Source organism: Rhipicephalus microplus, chromosome X (assembly GCF_043290135.1).
Source record: "Rhipicephalus microplus isolate Deutch F79 chromosome X, USDA_Rmic, whole genome shotgun sequence".
Classification (NCBI taxonomy): domain Eukaryota; kingdom Metazoa; phylum Arthropoda; class Arachnida; order Ixodida; family Ixodidae; genus Rhipicephalus; species Rhipicephalus microplus.
Window position 1 is genome coordinate 375055862 of NC_134710.1, and position 16772 is coordinate 375072633.

Here is a 16772-nt window from a genome sequence, read left to right on the forward strand (position 1 = left end):
CTTGCCTGATCCACGCGCATTCTCCTGTAAAGTCGTCTGGAGACACCAATGAAGGATGGACAACATCCATGGTTGCCGCGGAGTCTCTAAGTGCTCGACACGCTTTCCCATTCACACTAATTTCTTGGATATACGGCTCCAACAACCGCATGTTCTTTTCCGATTCTCTAATTGTTGCAAAAGCAAACTTTTGCTTACAGTTTATCGCGATGTGCCCTTCCTTTTTGCAGTTGTAGCAGATTAGTGGCTTCCGTGATTCAAACGCCCGTGTGGTATCAGTGCGTTGTTTAGAAACCTCACTCGATTTTTCCGCTTCTGTTTTCCCTTCCTCTACAGTGTCCTTCGTAAGAGACGGGTCCTTTTTGAAATTACGGTGCGGAGCGGGTTTCCGTTGATCAGGTTTCTTTGAAAAGCCCTCCTTTCTTTCATCCTTTTCAACGCGCACTGCCCTGCTATGCAACTTTCGGCGAGTATAATACTCCTCAGCTAACTCAGCTGCCTTGTTTAGCTGTACTTCACCAAGTTTATCCTCCAGCCAAGGTTTGACATCCTCCTCGATGCAGCGGTAGAATTGCTCCAATGCAACGCATTCCACCACTTTATCGCGGTCGTCATAAACACCTTCGCCCTTGAGCCATTCAATCAAATCGGCTTTAAGACGAAACGCGAAGTCAACGTGTGACTCATTCCCCTTTTTAGCATACCGGAACCTTTGCCTGAAAGCCTCGGGTGACAACTTATAACGTCTCAAGAGCACTTCCTTAACCTCGTCATAGCTCTCAAACGCTTCCCTCGACAAGCAAGTTATCGCGTCGGACACTTCGCCGGGAAGAAGAGCTAGCAGGTTCCGCGCCCAAAGAGACCGCTCCAAAGCGTTTCGCTCACAGACGTGTTCAAACTTGACGAGATACTTCGCCATGTCCTCGCCTACTACGAACGGTGGCAGTTGGTCACGAATTCTAAAACCGCTGACCTGAATCGTCGGAAAAGCTACGCTAGGCGCCTGCGAACACTGTAGGATTGCCAATTCTAGTCGTTTCAACTCTAGGCGCTCTTGTCTCTCGGCCTCCTCGCGACGTTCGCGCCTTTCAGCTTGTTCGCGAGCTTCGCGCCTTTCAGCTTCTTCGCGAGCTTCGCGCCTTTCAGCTTCTTCGCGAGCTTCTACTTCTCGCCTTTCAGCCTCCTCACGGCGTGCTTTAATATCCACCCAGGCCTCATCGACTTCCTCAGCCGACACTCCCTCATCCTTCATGATCTCAAGGATCGCTTGCTTTCGTTTCGCACGGCCCAAAGTAATGCCGAGTTCCTCACAAATTTCGATGAGTTCCTTCACTTTAAGGTTCTCCATCGTTCACACTAGCCTCTTGCTGTTTGCCCCTGTTAACAATTTACTTGCCGTACCCACTATAAGTCAACTAGCAAGACGCGCAAGCAATTTTTCACTCTCCCGTGTTTACCCCCTCCGCATTAACTTTGGTTTCAAAGCACTTCGACTTTGCTTGAAACGATCAAAGCTCACTCTAATGCTTCACACAGCCCTTCTCTAAACTACTACAACCTGAGCTAGAGCAGTCTGGTGAACTGAGGGGAAAACATCAGGCACTCACCGCATCGATGTCGCTGACGCCGGCCGATCCCGCAGCTGCCAACCACTGTTGCGAAAGACGGACCGATCCCGCCGAAGCCACCACTGTTGCGAAAGACGGCGACGCCAACACGCTCCGACGGCGCCACTGCTTTCAACTCCGCCGGGAAGGTCACCAGCCGTTTGGTAGCGTATGTTTATCAGCTCGCGACTGCTTCTGCGCAGAGCTGATAAGACGAGCGGACGAGACGACGGTGAGTTAAACAAGGTTTATGTACAGCATATTTACAGAGGCGTTACAATTTCGGCACTGGGGCCGACAGAGACTCGAAGAGCCGAGCTCTCCTCTCTAACACATAGATCAGCCTTTCGCCTAAGACCGCTGACTAACACACATGTCGGCTCTCCGACATGGGGACTCCTCTCTCTCGTAGGACTGCCGATCGCGACGCGCCGCAGGGCTTCTTTTATTTACACCGGGTCCAACCAAAATGTCCAATCAGAAGCGCCGCTGGTCGTCAGGGCAGATTCCGCCAATGGGGGTCGCCGCGCCATGCGTCAGATTACCAGACACGCGGACGCCGGCTCGCTGTCACGCGCGCAGCTGACTCAATGCACGTGGGCCAGGGGGGCGCCGCGCGTGTTCACGCCGTCGAGGTGATCGCGCCAGGCCGACTGCGGGCTGGCCTTGACCCAGATTGCCTTCTTCAGAGGCACGGTCGTTTGACGAGGATTCGCTGGCATAACAGTACGCAGACCTGCTGGCTCTCTCCGATGACTGTGTACCGACCCAGGGCCGCATTGTTGAGGCGCGTTAAGATGGCTTTGGGGCGCTCCGTCATGACGCGGCTCTGCCGCATGCAATGGCAGAGGACATGCGGCGTGTCTCCTCCCGCAGCGTCGGCACCTTTTGTCGGCTGCGGCCGCCGGCCACGTCCGTGTGTCGTTGAGGGGGAGGAGGTTCAGCCACTTTGACCTTAGCCAAAAAGGCCGAGAACCGGTAAGGAAGTAATGGGCGTGTGTTCGAATCCAATGTGTTTTATCACCTATAGAGATCTGGCTAACTACCGGGCATACAACAGCAAAGCAATTCCACCGTTCACGCATGTGAAACCAGGAGTGTACACCGAGAACGGCTGGGCTACATTCACTCAATGCTTTTTATTCCACGTACGTGTAACATTGCTTCGCTATACAAAGTATATTATAGAACAGAAGCCCTCTCTTGCTGCCAACGAAAAAATTAGCCACCCCCCCCCCCATCAATGACAATAAAATAATGATAGATTAATGTGTGGGGTTTAACGTCCCAAAACCACCATATGATTATGAGAGACGCCAGAGTGGAGGGCTCCGGAAGTTTCGACCACCATGAGTTTCTTTAACGTGCACCCAAATCTGAGCACACGGACCTACAACATTTTCGCCTCCATTGGAAAATGCAGCGGCCGCAGCCGGGACTCGATCCCGCGACCTGCGGGTCAGCAGCCGAGTATCTTATAGCCACTACACTGCCACGGTGGGGTAATGGTAATAAAATAAAATGACTATATGAGCCCGACTACGGCGCACATTCAACATGGCTTCTCACAGGGTACACTGGCTGTCCAACGCCCCTCGAACGACAACCTGAAGCATATAGGCGAAGATTCGATCCTGCCCGAAGGTAGCAGAATCGAATCCCAGTCGCGGCGACCGCAATTTCTAGGGAGGCGAAAATTCTTGAGTTTCCTAGTTAATTTCCTCATCCTTGACTAGCTTCTACACTAGCACAGGAGGGAAGATGTTTGAGGTTCGGGATGGGTCCCCTCGATGACTCAAGTGCACGGTGGCAGCGCGAAGGAAGACCTGTAGTCCAGTGAAGGGACGCTTTATTGCAGCCTCAGGCTACTGCCCGAGTCCAAGACCGAACATCCGCTCTTTTTTTCAGATTCAAACATCCTCTTTTCAACCCTCGGTTGAACAAGGAGTCTTCACAAACACCAATGACATGTTGGGACTTGCATCATCACAACCAATCGCAGAAACACCTTCACAACAGGCACTGCATTGGTTAAAACCACGTTACCAAATAAAACACGCAAGGGGATAGGTTGTGCGCGTGTGACACTCTCTCCCATGCCAGGCCGTGCTGCCTCCGTCGGCAGCCGTTCTCACGCTCGAGCCCCGTCAGTTCTCTCATTAATTATTGCTTCGTGGAAGCCTCCCTAAGAGCTGTGGGTACACCGTTGGGCTCCGTACGCTTACCAGGTGTGCATGCGACAGCGAGGCGTCCCGACATCCTAACAACAGCGGGGGAGGTTATGCTCGTCTCCCTGCCGCCACTATGTCTGGGTCAGCCAAGTGGTTGCGTCCTTGCGTCATTCTCAGACGGTGGCGCCTGACCTGCCTCTTGCCAGACGCTTTTCCGAGTAAGCCTTCTCCTTCTAATCCCGAACGTGGGTGACCTTGACGGCTCCGCTCATGAACCGTGTGAACTAAGAAGTCTCCTTTCTTTCCCGTGCATGGGTCTTTCCGCGTTCGCCTTCGCGGAACCTATCAGCTTCGTTAGTTGACGGGACGGGAGCTGGCTACGCACTCTGCATCAGCCGCATTAATTGCGCTACACACAACACGCCGGTAATTGGTGCCTCATACTAACTATCCTATTCTTAGATTCAGGTGCGCATTGAAGAACTTCAGGTGGTAGAAACTTTCGGAACCCTCCATTTCGGCGTCTCTCATAATCACATCGCGATTTTGGGACGTCAAATTATTCTTATAGGCACTACAAGTACGTCCCCGATACAAGATCACAAATAAATTTCCAGCATTTATAGCGACATTTAAAGCTTGAGAGACAACAATGTGGACATTGCTGTAAAATTATAAGACTGGAGAGCGTCTGAGCAATTGGTTACAAAAGCGCCATGGTACGAATTTCGCCTACAAGAAACAATTTATAAATGTATGGTGCAAAGACTATGCACTAATGTGCATGTTCCTTGCACCACGAACTGTACCGAGTCATGTCACGTTTTCGCCTACACGCTCAGAATGATTTTTTGCCATACAGAAATATAATGGCTACGTAAAAAGTTTATTCATTCACACCAAACAAGAAAACAACACCAGAAATGAAAGGCTCCTAAAAAATTCCCACAGAGAGATAAGAAGACACTAGTTGGGATCTTTTCGTGCCTCAACAGCACGGTGAAAGTTTTGTCTATCGCCGACCTACCAGTGCCTCATCGTGGTTCCAACAGGACCGTTACTCAAGAATGGGAGCGCCAAATAATATGCGTGGTCTACCGACGTCGGCATGCATTAAATACAAGAACGCGGCTAAGAAGCAGAATATACGCCCCCTATAACATTGAACGTGTGAGTTTCCAGACTGTCCAGACTTTTTGAGTCAAACTCTAGACCTGTATGCTTCATTATTTTTTTTTCTGGGAAGGTAGAGGAGGGTACATGGTATACTGCCAGTCTCAACGACGGCGTACCGCGCGTACTTCCGTCGTTGTTTCGTGGTTGACCTTCTAACTGATCCATGTGCGGGGAAAGGGAAAATGCGTTTACTTACATCTGAAAGCCCATGGCTCCAATTTCTTGAGGGCCACCATCGTCCTGAGAAGGGCCAGTCTGCACTGTGGACGCATCTTGGCCGCGAGCGTCTTGGCCATCACAGACGGAGTAATGCTGTCAAAGACGCTGGTCATCATGTCTCTTAGCCCTTGCAAGATGTCATCAGTGCCATTGTCTGTGGCCGCAGCTTTCACCGGTGGCAACGGCGACAATGGTGGCAATGGTGGCGTGGACTTCTCGTCGTTGCCGACCGTGACGTTCTCGGCTAGCGCGCATCGAGCGGAGATCTCGAACAGCAAGCAGATCACCAAGAGTCTGAAGGGTGAGCTGTCGCGCCTACTTTGCGCCATCGACAGTAGTAAGAACATTGCGTCCGATTTTGTCGTCCTGTAGTAAAATATCCAACTCTAATCGTTTTCTTCTCTTCCTTTTTTCTGCAACCTTACGTAATTCAAAACGAAGAGTTACGTTGATGAAAATTACTGAGTGGTAAACACCAAGTGAGACTGAGTTAGTTCTGTTCACAGTGGCACAGATGGCAGTGATCTAGCTTTAGCTCTAAAGGTCTGCAGTAATGCCCGTCGACGAAACGCAGCTGGACTCTAAAGCATGACAACAGGGCATGGGCGAGCGAATAAGTTGAGCGATAGGCACCAACATAAAATGGAATGAATGTGACGTCGAGCCTTCCAACGCCTTGCTAAGTGTTCAGGTTAATTTGACGAAGGGACCAAGTTATGATTGCATGCGTGAAGAAGAACGTGCACGAACGATTCAATGAGATGGGCACTTCACACTGACTGATGTAATGAGGTTACGACAGAGGAAGTCTCATCCACTGAGCCAAGTCCACGGCTGACAAAATTTCACTTGCCTGCAGTGGGCAATATGCAGAGAAACGACAAACGATGAAAAAAAAATGTTTTACGAACTACACCATGAGCAAACGCGGGGGTGAAAACGCGATTCAGACGACGAATGGAGCCAACAGTGCCAGCATCTGTGCTGCGTGAAGAGAGGTACGCGATCCAATGCACGCAGGTTCTTGTGCGGACAAACCAATGCTTAATGCGTGGCCTGAGAGCAAAGCTATAATGCCTCTTATATTTTTTTTCTTGCCAGGAGTTTTGAGGATACCTCACGCTAGACTGCGCAGTTTTAGCAATGATGTCTCAAAGTGACATTGATAGGGAAGTAGCGGCAAACTCAATGATGTCCCGAAATTATCTCGGCGCGTTGTACATTTCGCGATTTGCCTTTTGCCACTGCGTTGCCTGTGCACTAGGCTAGCGCTTCTGCTAAAGTGGTCGACGTGAAAACACGTGACCCAGAGAGAGCAAAGCGAGATAGAGGAAAGAAATGTAGTTCATTAATGATCAACATTGCCGACCACCCTCCATACGTTCCCTTCATTCGCAATAATAACCAATTGCGTCAATGTGACCAGGCAGTTTCAAAAACTGGACGAATATGTTTTTTATTTTTGTTTTGTTTTAGTAGCAGCGAGAGAGGTAAATTTTAATGTCTCTCTGAGGCTCAAGTCGTGCTTCGCCCAGTCTGTCAGTCAAGGAGACAAGTGAAGCGCTCGCTAATTAAAATGTTCTACATCGCTAAAAGAAAATTAATTCCCTGACTGTCGGCCGCCCAATGGACGTCTGCGGACGCTGAGTCATAAAACGACAGAGCCGCCATTGTTAAACTGCTTCGCGGCAGAATACGTTCACAGACAAAACACTTTAATCGAACAAGAAAAAATCACGCGATAGACTGCATGCGCCGTAGATGGTGCTCCTAACAGCCCTTTCACGGTTTGTTCAGCGTAAAAAAAAACGCGATTGGAAACAAAATTATTTTTATTGAGCAAGACTTGCAACCTCGGACACTTAGTAATAAGTGTAACTTAACATCCCCAAACCACCAATGATTATGAGAGATGCTGTAGTGGTGGGCTCCGGAGATTTCGACCACCTGGGGTTCTTTAACGTGCACCCAAATATGAGCACTGGGGCCTACAACATTTTCGCCACCATCTAATACGTAGTCGCCGCAGCCGGGATTCGATCCCGCGACCTGCGGGTCAGCAGCCGAGTACCTGTAGCCACTAGACCACCACGGCGGGGCCACCGTATGATTATGAGAGACGCCGTAGTGGAGGGTTCCGGAAATTTCTACCACCTATAGGGTTCTTTAACGTGCACCCAAATCTGAGCACACGGGCCTACAACATTTTCGCCTCCATCTAAAATGCAGTTACCGTAGCCGGGATTTTATCCCCCGAGCTGAGGGTCAGCAGCCGAGTGCATTAGCCATTAGATCACTACGGCGAAGCCATCCTTTGACACTTTGATCGTTTCGTACGCTGTTACACCGGTCCCTACGAAGTGGTAAGACGGTGTTGAAGGAATCAGGGGGTCTTTTTTTTTTCTTTCCTTCCTTCTTTTTTTGTTAATTTCTTTTTTCTTTCCTTCCTTCTTTCGCATATATAGCGTGATGCTCGCTCCAAAATCTTTACCTAATTACTCCACGCAAATATTGGACTTTTATCCACGTCGTGCATATAGGCGCTACACCAATTGCTATATAGACCACGATGGCGGTCATGCTTTCATGTCTACAAAACAATGAAATGTGACTGCGAGAAATAACAAGTGACCCTAATAAAACATCATATTTCCATTTCAGAAACGGTTGATCACCGACAAGCCAATAATCGAGAGAGTGTAACCTACAGAAAAATGGTGCCCACAATTACGCATACGCGACCCGCGCAGGGCCGCATTTTATTTCGCGCCGGTGAAGAAGTTTTCGCATACTACGCCATGTTCAAATTACATGGATCGCGAAAGTTGGAAGGAAAACACCGTCCGGCGATCGAAGCACGACTAGGTGAGGAGGGACAAATAACGAAAACGGAAAACTCAATAAAAGATACTTCTTAATTAGTCGTAATTTTATATATGTCAAAGTTAACTAAAAAAATTCTTTACAGTTTATCTGACACCTGGTCAAATGGTTGATTGCCTTAATTTTCGCTCGAGTGTCTTAAATGGAGGGGGAGGGAGGGGGCGTATCCAAGCAATCTGCTATCAGAGCATGCGTTTTGTTCGGCGCATTGCCGGGTCAACGAGGCATCGCTCACTTTTGCGTGGTGGTTTCATGCGTACCTTTTGTAGTTTATTTATTTGCTTATGTGCCGTTTACTAGCGTTACATTTCAGAGCTGAACTAGCTCACAGAATGTGTAGATAGCCGCTCCACTGACTTCGCTCAGGTGGTCGAAATTTCCGTAGCCCTCCACTACGGCGTCTCTCATAATCATATGGTGGTTTTGGGACGTTAAATCCCACAAATCAATCAATCAATCCTGACTTCGCTGCGCACGGCCGGCGTGCCCTCGCTTTGGTGAGGATGAATGCGACACGCTGAGAAACGAGACGCTGTACACTATAGGTTGCCAAAGGTATATTCTCAGGGCCACTGCCTCGCTGCAGTGGTTTTTGCACGATTGGGCAACGTGAGTGTGTGAACTAATATCCTATTGGGCTTCTGAAGAGCTGTCACAGTTTCATCTGCGAAGTTTTCAGTGTATATTGCAAGTACGTCATTTGGCTAATAAGACAACTTTGATTCCACAATTTTCCTTATTGGTCTTTTTTTTTCTCGCGCATGCATTAACGACTCATCAGGCGCAATAAAATCGCGTATATATAACGGCACGTAAAAGGTCATCAGTAAAGAAAATGTTGATGTTTTTTTTTTATTTTTTGCTAGCTGTTATTTGTCACTTCCATACATAGATGGCGACGGTGGTAACAAGCCGCCAACTATTGGATACATGGGGTTCCATTGAAGTTACGCTACCAGTTTACATATACCTTGTACTACGCCACCACCGAAATCTGTGAGCTGTAAAAACTCCAGTTAGTGAGTAAAGCAAGAGGTGAAGCTAAAACATATGTTACGAACGCATACTCAATAACATTCACCGCTCATTCACAGGCAGTCACACGTATAGAGCTAAATTGTCCGAGAACTATTTGTGAGTACAGTTCCCTTGCGGTTGTAATTGATAGTTTGCACTTGACGTCATGGAGGCAGCTTCCTATACTTTGTTCCAGAAGTTCTGTGCAGCAGAGCCAAGGCCACACGACCCTCGAACGCAGGTTGTTGCGAAGCGAGATGTAGTACACCGTATACGTAGCCCGTTGTTTGTCCTATTTTTGCAAGCGGTCTCGTCGGATGATTTTTACTTGAAGGCTTCTCTGTGTGTTGTAGCTGTGATTTGTGTGACGATTTTGTCACATTTTCTGTAGAAAACAATTTTTGTGACTCCATGATACTGAAAAAAAGTTCTTGCTTGTACGTGTTATAACATCCAAATGACGAAATAAATAACGCTGTTGTGGCTCGTATGTGGTATGTTTTTACTTATAAAGTACGAATGAATGGTACGACACTGTCTAAACTTTTATGAGTAGTCCGCACAGCCCGAGCGTCAACAATGCCACGGAGGACCCAGTCTTTGGTTGTGATTCGTCCGCTGTGGCAGATTTGGTCACTCCTGTCAAAACGGTGGCGCCTCGTTCACCTGTACGATATCGTTCCCGGATCAGCTTTTGCGACAAGGGAGCGAATCAGCTGGCTCTAACTGTGTTCGGGACACTGCGTAAGGAAGGCGGCAGAAATGCAAGCATGAGCTCTCTCATTAAGAGAACGGCTGCGTTCACCAACGCCAGCGAGCGCGCGCTGCACAAGTAAGTAGCGGAGCACGATAAGCACGGCGAGGCACCGGGAATAGAGCCATCATTTCGTATTGAATTCGGGCGGCACTTCGCATGCCCATAGGCATGCGTATACGAAATCTGATGAAGCGTGGTGCTTTCATATTCAGTTTGGCTAAGGCGGCACTTTCTACCGAAACATGAGCCACTGAACCCTATCCCTCAAATGTCTACGTGCAAGCATCTCGAAGACGCGCGCTTCTACGGTGCCGAGGAGAACATTTAACCGTTTTCACAACTACAGCCCATCTCACTGCGCAGTTGCACAGTGTCCCGAGACGCTCTTTCCGCTTCCGCTGCAGCGCGCGTCGCTAGCAGAGGACAGGGCCTGAAAGGATACACTTAGATGTGCTCGCCGGTTGAGAAGGCCTGTAGCCTCCACAATGATGCACGGAACTTCTGGAACAGAGTATAGTGTGATGGTTAAATGGTACTTCAGCATGGCGGCTATAAAGACACCAAGGCAGAGTATAATCACGTTGTGGTTATACAAGGTGCTCTTTCAGCAATACTTCAATGGGATTACTACGCGGCCGGAACTTTATTGACCTTTGTTCATGAATGACGAAAAAGAAACCGCAAGGCCTGCGCGAAACGCGCAGCGCAAAAACAACAAAAGCTCGAAGAGCGGGCTTTAAGAGCTTTTTCTCAACACTCTTTTGGGTAACTGCTACAAAACCACTTGCAGGGTACCCACTACGCCATAAATCAAAATTTTTGTGCCGAATGGAGGCATTCACTATGCCATTTTTCGCCATTCAGCGGAGAAGTATGGTACCCACTACACATTCAAGGAATTTTCTTCAATTTTTTGATGCTGTGGTTGACGACGATGAAGAATTGCGTCTGTAGAAAAACCAATCGGCCAAGTGCAAATAGAATTTGACGATATCTTCCCAACGAGTGCTAAACACTGGCCCTCTAAATATTTGATTGCCTTATTAGAAGAACACCTGTCTCAATTAGGTACTAATAAAGTAATTGCAACGGATGCATCGATCTATGAGTGGCCAGAAAGCAGGTGTGGGTATTTTTTCTCTCTCATTATTCTGGTCCTTTTCATTACGCCTCCCAGATTATACACCAATATTTGAAGCGGAATTAACGGCCGTCATACTAGCTATTCGTAAACTTCCTGGGACTCATTCGACAGCTGCGAAAGTGACTGACTCGTATTCTGCGTCTGCATTTTTATCATCATCTTCGGCATCAGCAGCACTAGAAACTTTTAAATCATTAATCTTAGCAAAGATTCGTCTAATGCGAATGATATAGGTGCCAGGCTATCGTAGTAAACTTATAAATGAGATCGCTGACTCACTCGCGCGAGAATCCCTTCACCTTCCGATTGTGCCAATCATGCCTCTTACAGCCTACGTAACAGCAGCGAGGTTCAGAAAACTTTCCCTTCTTGAAGACTCGTGAAAAATTACGATACGGAATCCAGATTTCTCGCACCTGCACTTCGCATTGAATAATAAACGGTGTCCCATGCGTCAATTGGAAGTCTCCATAACAACGTGTACCACCTCCTAACTTCTACAGGTCTGGTCTGGTTCCATTCCCTTTGTGCTCAAGCTGAAATGAACCCGAAAATATAAACCATTTTCTTCTCACATTCTACTTTTTAAAAATCAAAGAAAAAATTGTTTCAAAATTTTATTCAAGAAACTGGAAATACCTCTTACTACTCCTAATATTTTGTCCTTTTGGGCTGCTTCATTAGGACTGAGCGACAGGACCATCTGCGGGGCTCTGTGCGAATTCCTGTGTAACACAAGAAGATTACCTTGCTGGGCCATTGATCAGCTCTCGATTTTCACTAGCCAATCTAATATTTACTGTTTAACTATTACACTGTAATGACTTGACCTTCAGAAGAATTTTACATACCGACTACACCTCAGCTATTCAAAAAATTCTACAATTTCTTTTCTTTCACTTTTTTCACATTGTGCCAAAATAATCCCGTCAAGTCAAAACAATCCTATTTCCCTAACCTGGATAATCTTAAAGTATTGACTTATGCCCCGCCGCGGTGGTCTAGTGGCTAAGGTACTCGGCTGCTGACCCGCAGGGCGCGGGTTCGAATCCCGGCTGCGGCGGCTGCATTTCCGATGGAGGCGGAAATGTTGTAGGCCCGTGTGCTCAGATTTGGGTGCACGTTAAAGAACCCCAGGTGGTCTAAATTTCCGGAGCCCTCCACTACGGCGTCTCTCATAATCATATAGTGGTTTTGGGACGTTAAACCCCACATATCAATCAAGTATTGACTTATATTAACCGCCGGCTTCCTGGCCAATTCTTCTTAGTGGGTGAGAGCCACGAAAGAGGATCAAGCAAGCAAGCAAGATTTTCTAATGGGTGGGGGGGGGGGGAGCATTTCACGCATTGTGTGACAGCTGGTTGTTATTTTGCCGATGTTAAACACATTATTACTTTCATTAACGATATTCCCTTCCCGGCATCAAGCCTGCCTAAGGCTATTTTGCGAAGCTGCTTCGAAGCAACGGCGTGGGTGTGTGGTAGATTACTGGGCTTCCATGCAGAGGACCCGAGTTCGATTTCCGTTGTAGGTTTGGTGTTTAATTGCCTTAATTTTTTTTAATTCGTAGGATAGTGGTTATGGACACCACGGCGGACTACGGCGCACGCGCCCGTGTGACCTCATCTTTCGCTATATAGCCTGCATGCGATATACTGATAACACTAACGCGATATGACACACTTCGCGTCTCACCATGTTGATACCAAAACATGGCAGTTTCAGTGACGTAATTGGAAGCCATCGGTAGTGGAAATGGACTGGAATTCATATTACCAAAGGCTTGCAAGGAATGGTGCGGTTGGTACCAAGGTATACAGAACTTGCCATACGGTCGGATTCATTGGAGTTGACATTCTATTGAGGACCATAATATTGGTGTTAATTATTAATCCCAACCTTAGGGAGTACTTGTGGCGACAAATAGAAGCCATGGTAATCACCAGTAGAAGGTGCAGTATGTTACATGCGGTTGAATTTCGCGCAGGCTCTCCGGCTGTTCGCAATCGTGGTATGTATGTATGTATGTATGTATGTATGTATGTATGTATGTATGTATGTATGTATGTATGTACGTACGTACGTACGTACGTATGTATGTATGTATGTATGTATGTATGTATGTATGTATGTATGTATGTATGTATGTATGTATGTTACGGTATGCACATATATACTGATTGCAAGTCAGGGGAGCCGGGCCCGCTGTTATATTCTAATGGACTGGATAGCACGTATTCAATACAGGACAAGAACACAGAAGACGAAACAAGCGCTCTCCGTGCAGGTACCGCTGGAGCACCGTCCTTATCGCTCGTCGGCTCACAAGGCAGTCAAAGCACTTCTGTGCTTATTGGGGGACTTTGCGCTCTTGCATGACTGATGAGACTACAGGAGGTTAAGAGACGTTAACACATAACATATCTTCTCATAACATGTACCCACAGCTATTGCCGTCAGGATCATGCCCCCCGAGTTCGCAGCGTCACTCACTAGGCTGTATGTAGTTCAAACAGCTTTCGTGAAAGCGCGAACATCTCGCCAAGCGAGTTGAAGAGAGTCTACGCTGCTTTGAAAGCAAAGCGCTATCAATTTTACAGCTTAGTCGCTTAAGCTAGCGTTGTGTATAAAGACTTGAGTTGAATAAAAATTCACGCTCCATTCCCAATTGTAGTCATGTGGACCCGTGTACACAAAACGTTTGCCGACAAATTGAATTCATAGCTACAACGACCAGCGAATTATTGCGGAGATCGGGGGAGTTGCACATTAAACTTTGTTACACACTGTAGGCCCGTGTGTTCAGATTTGGGTGCACGCTAACGGAGGTGGTTGAAATTTCCGGAGCCCTCCACTACGGCGTCTCTCATAATCATATGGTGGTTTTGGGACGTTAAACCCCACATATCATGGCCGATTTGGGCAATGCGCTCCATCATTAGTAAAGCCGCTGCGGGATTCTGCTATTTGTCTAAGAGTGTGTGCGAATGCACTGAAAAGCCGTGCATATGATAAACAAAAATGAACAAACAAAAATCGCTGCCCAAGCACTGCGTCCAAGTGGTTAACCAGCGAAAACTGAAATGTGTGGCCCCTGTGTTCGGCAGTGGGTTCAACCCGATGCTTCCCTGGGGCCTTTCACAATTATTGGTTACATCTGCGTGCTTCTTGATGAGGTTAGACACGTGTTTGGCTTAATTACCGCAGTGTTTATTCCACATGCCACACATTGTGTCTCTTATCATCGCGATCATGGCGGAGTGTAAAGAGCGGTTTAATGCGTTTCGCAATGCCATAATCACATTAGTTCTTCTCGAATCGCAGGCGGTCACAGAGGTCGCAAACCAAAGTCAATGTGGCACGGGAGAAACTAGTTGAAACCTGGCGTTTGTCCCGGTGAGCACGCTCCCGTAATCATCACATTGACGCCGCGTTTTTGTAAGCGTTTGAAATTGCAAGCTAATTCGGCTGCGTGGTTTGCAGGATCCGCCCGCCACCGGCGCTTGCATTCCTGTTCGTGATTTATAAATCACGAACAGGAATGCAAGCGCCGGTGGCGGGCGGATCCTGCAAACCACGCAGCCGAATTAGCTTGCAATTTCAAACGCTTACAAAAACGCGGCGTCAATGTGATGATTACGGGAGCGTGCTCACCGGGACAAACGCCAGGTTTCAACTAGTTTCTCCCGTGCCACATTGACTTTGGTTTGCGACCTCTGTGACCGCCTGCGATTCGAGAAGAACTAATGTGATTATGGCATTGCGAAACGCATTAAACCGCTCTTTACACTCCGCCATGATCGCGATGATAAGAGACACAATGTGTGGCATGTGGAATAAACACTGCGGTAATTAAGCCAAACACGTGTCTAACCTCATCAAGAAGCACGCAGATGTAACCAATAATTGTGAAAGGCCCCAGGGAAGCATCGGGTTGAACCCACTGCCGAACACAGGGGCCACACATTTCAGTTTTCGCTGGTTAACCACTTGGACGCAGTGCTTGGGCAGCGATTTTTGTTTGTTCATTTTTGTTTATCATATGCACGGCTTTTCAGTGCATTCGCACACACTCTTAGACAAATAGCAGAATCCCGCAGCGGCTTTACTAATGATGGAGCGCATTGCCCAAATCGGCCATGATATGTGGGGTTTAACGTCCCAAAACCACCATATGATTATGAGAGACGCCGTAGTGGAGGGCTCCGGAAATTTCAACCACCTCCGTTAGCGTGCACCCAAATCTGAACACACGGGCCTACAGTGTGTAACAAAGTTTAATGTGCAACTCCCCCGATCTCCGCAATAATTCGCTGGTCGTTGTAGCTATGAATTCAATTTGTCGGCAAACGTTTTGTGTACACGGGTCCACATGACTACAATTGGGAATGGAGCGTGAATTTTTATAGCGCAGCTTGGAAGGCTGCCGGATTATCTGTACGCAGTTGCTGCAGGCTCTCGACCTCCCTGGCCTGTTCTTGCGCCCGGGCTGCAACATCGTCCTGGCGAATGCGAGCTCTCCGACTCTTCTACTGTCGCCGTTCTCCTAGAGTTGTCTTTTGCATACCCACGTGACAGGTTTCAGGAGAGGCTGATGCACGTGTGCTTAGCGCCACGGCTGCGACAGCATGGACGACATCACAACACAGCCAATAGCACGCGTGCTTGGGTACGATGCTGCGAACAACGTAACTGATGACACAGCCAATGGAGACCGCTCGTAACACCGCTGCCGGATGGGTTTTCCTTTCTGCTAGCCATGTACAGCTAGTGTAAACAAAAAACTGCCCTAGGAACACGCCACTTATTTTCATTTGCGAAGAAACCATTTCGTGCAAATCATAAGGTTTCTTCATTGTGCCGACAATACGAGCCTTACTTTGAGCGACAAACTGACAAGGTTGTGCCCCCTGATGAAACTTCTAAAGGCAAAGTTCCTGCAGAACTTTCAGCCGGTGCGTCAGTTGAGTTACGGCGAAAGCATGATAGAATATTATGATCGTCATGGTTGCAAGCAGTTATTTCGCGGAAAACCTATCTGCTTTGGCTACAAAGTGTACTGCCTGAATGCGAAAAATGGCTACCTTGCAAACTTTGAAGTATACCAAGGAAAATGGGAAGACACTGTAACAAGCACGCCTTATGAAAAGGCTTCGGAAAAGTGGCAGTGCCTTTCCTTGAAATGGTAGAATTTCTAGTTGGAGTTCGTCAACCGCCATATCATTTTTATTTCGACAATCTTTTCACCAGCCTGCACTCGGGTGCCTGCAAGAAAAGAACTATGGAGCAGCGGGCACAGTGAGGCAAAACCGTGTGCCCCATCGCTCAGCCTGATTTGATCAAGCGCATGACCCATGGATACGAAGAGCACACACTTTCGGATGATGGGATAATGGTCGTACGCTGGATGGACAACTCTGTCGTAACAATTGCAAGCACGGAGCATGGCGTAAAGCGCATGTCCTCTGCAGATGTCATTCACACCCGTCAGCCGGAAAGTTCGTGATGCGGCAAGGGATGACGTCAGCGCCAATCTTGAGAGGTCGAAAGAGCTCGCAGTGAGAGAGCTTAGCACGGAAGACATTGCCATTATGTACGACGGTATGTGGCAAAAACATGGCTGCAAAACGGCATGACACTGGACTTAGTTTGTATTTCGCAGTCCTGTCGAACTTCTTCCTATCTTGCAGTTGGCACAAGGCTCTGCCAGGTGGAGCTGAAGTTTGGCAAGCGTTTCATGGCCCTGTCTGTGAGCGAAACGTCCGTGAGGAGTCTGCTCGAAAAAGCCGAGAGGG

General features: G+C 47.9%; 1 protein-coding gene across 1 annotated transcript in view; it reads right to left on the reverse strand.

The window, feature by feature from the left end:
* LOC119186467 (nose resistant to fluoxetine protein 6) overlaps nt 1-6958 on the reverse strand; it is a 126990-nt gene extending 120032 nt beyond the window's left edge. Inside the window, exon 1 of the mRNA XM_075880002.1 lies at nt 5151-6958. Within this exon, the coding sequence (XP_075736117.1) occupies nt 5151-5520 (370 nt within the window). The 5' untranslated portion in view covers nt 5521-6958. The remainder of the gene's footprint in view (nt 1-5150) is intronic.
* Nucleotides 6959-16772: the final 9814 nt, after the last annotated feature.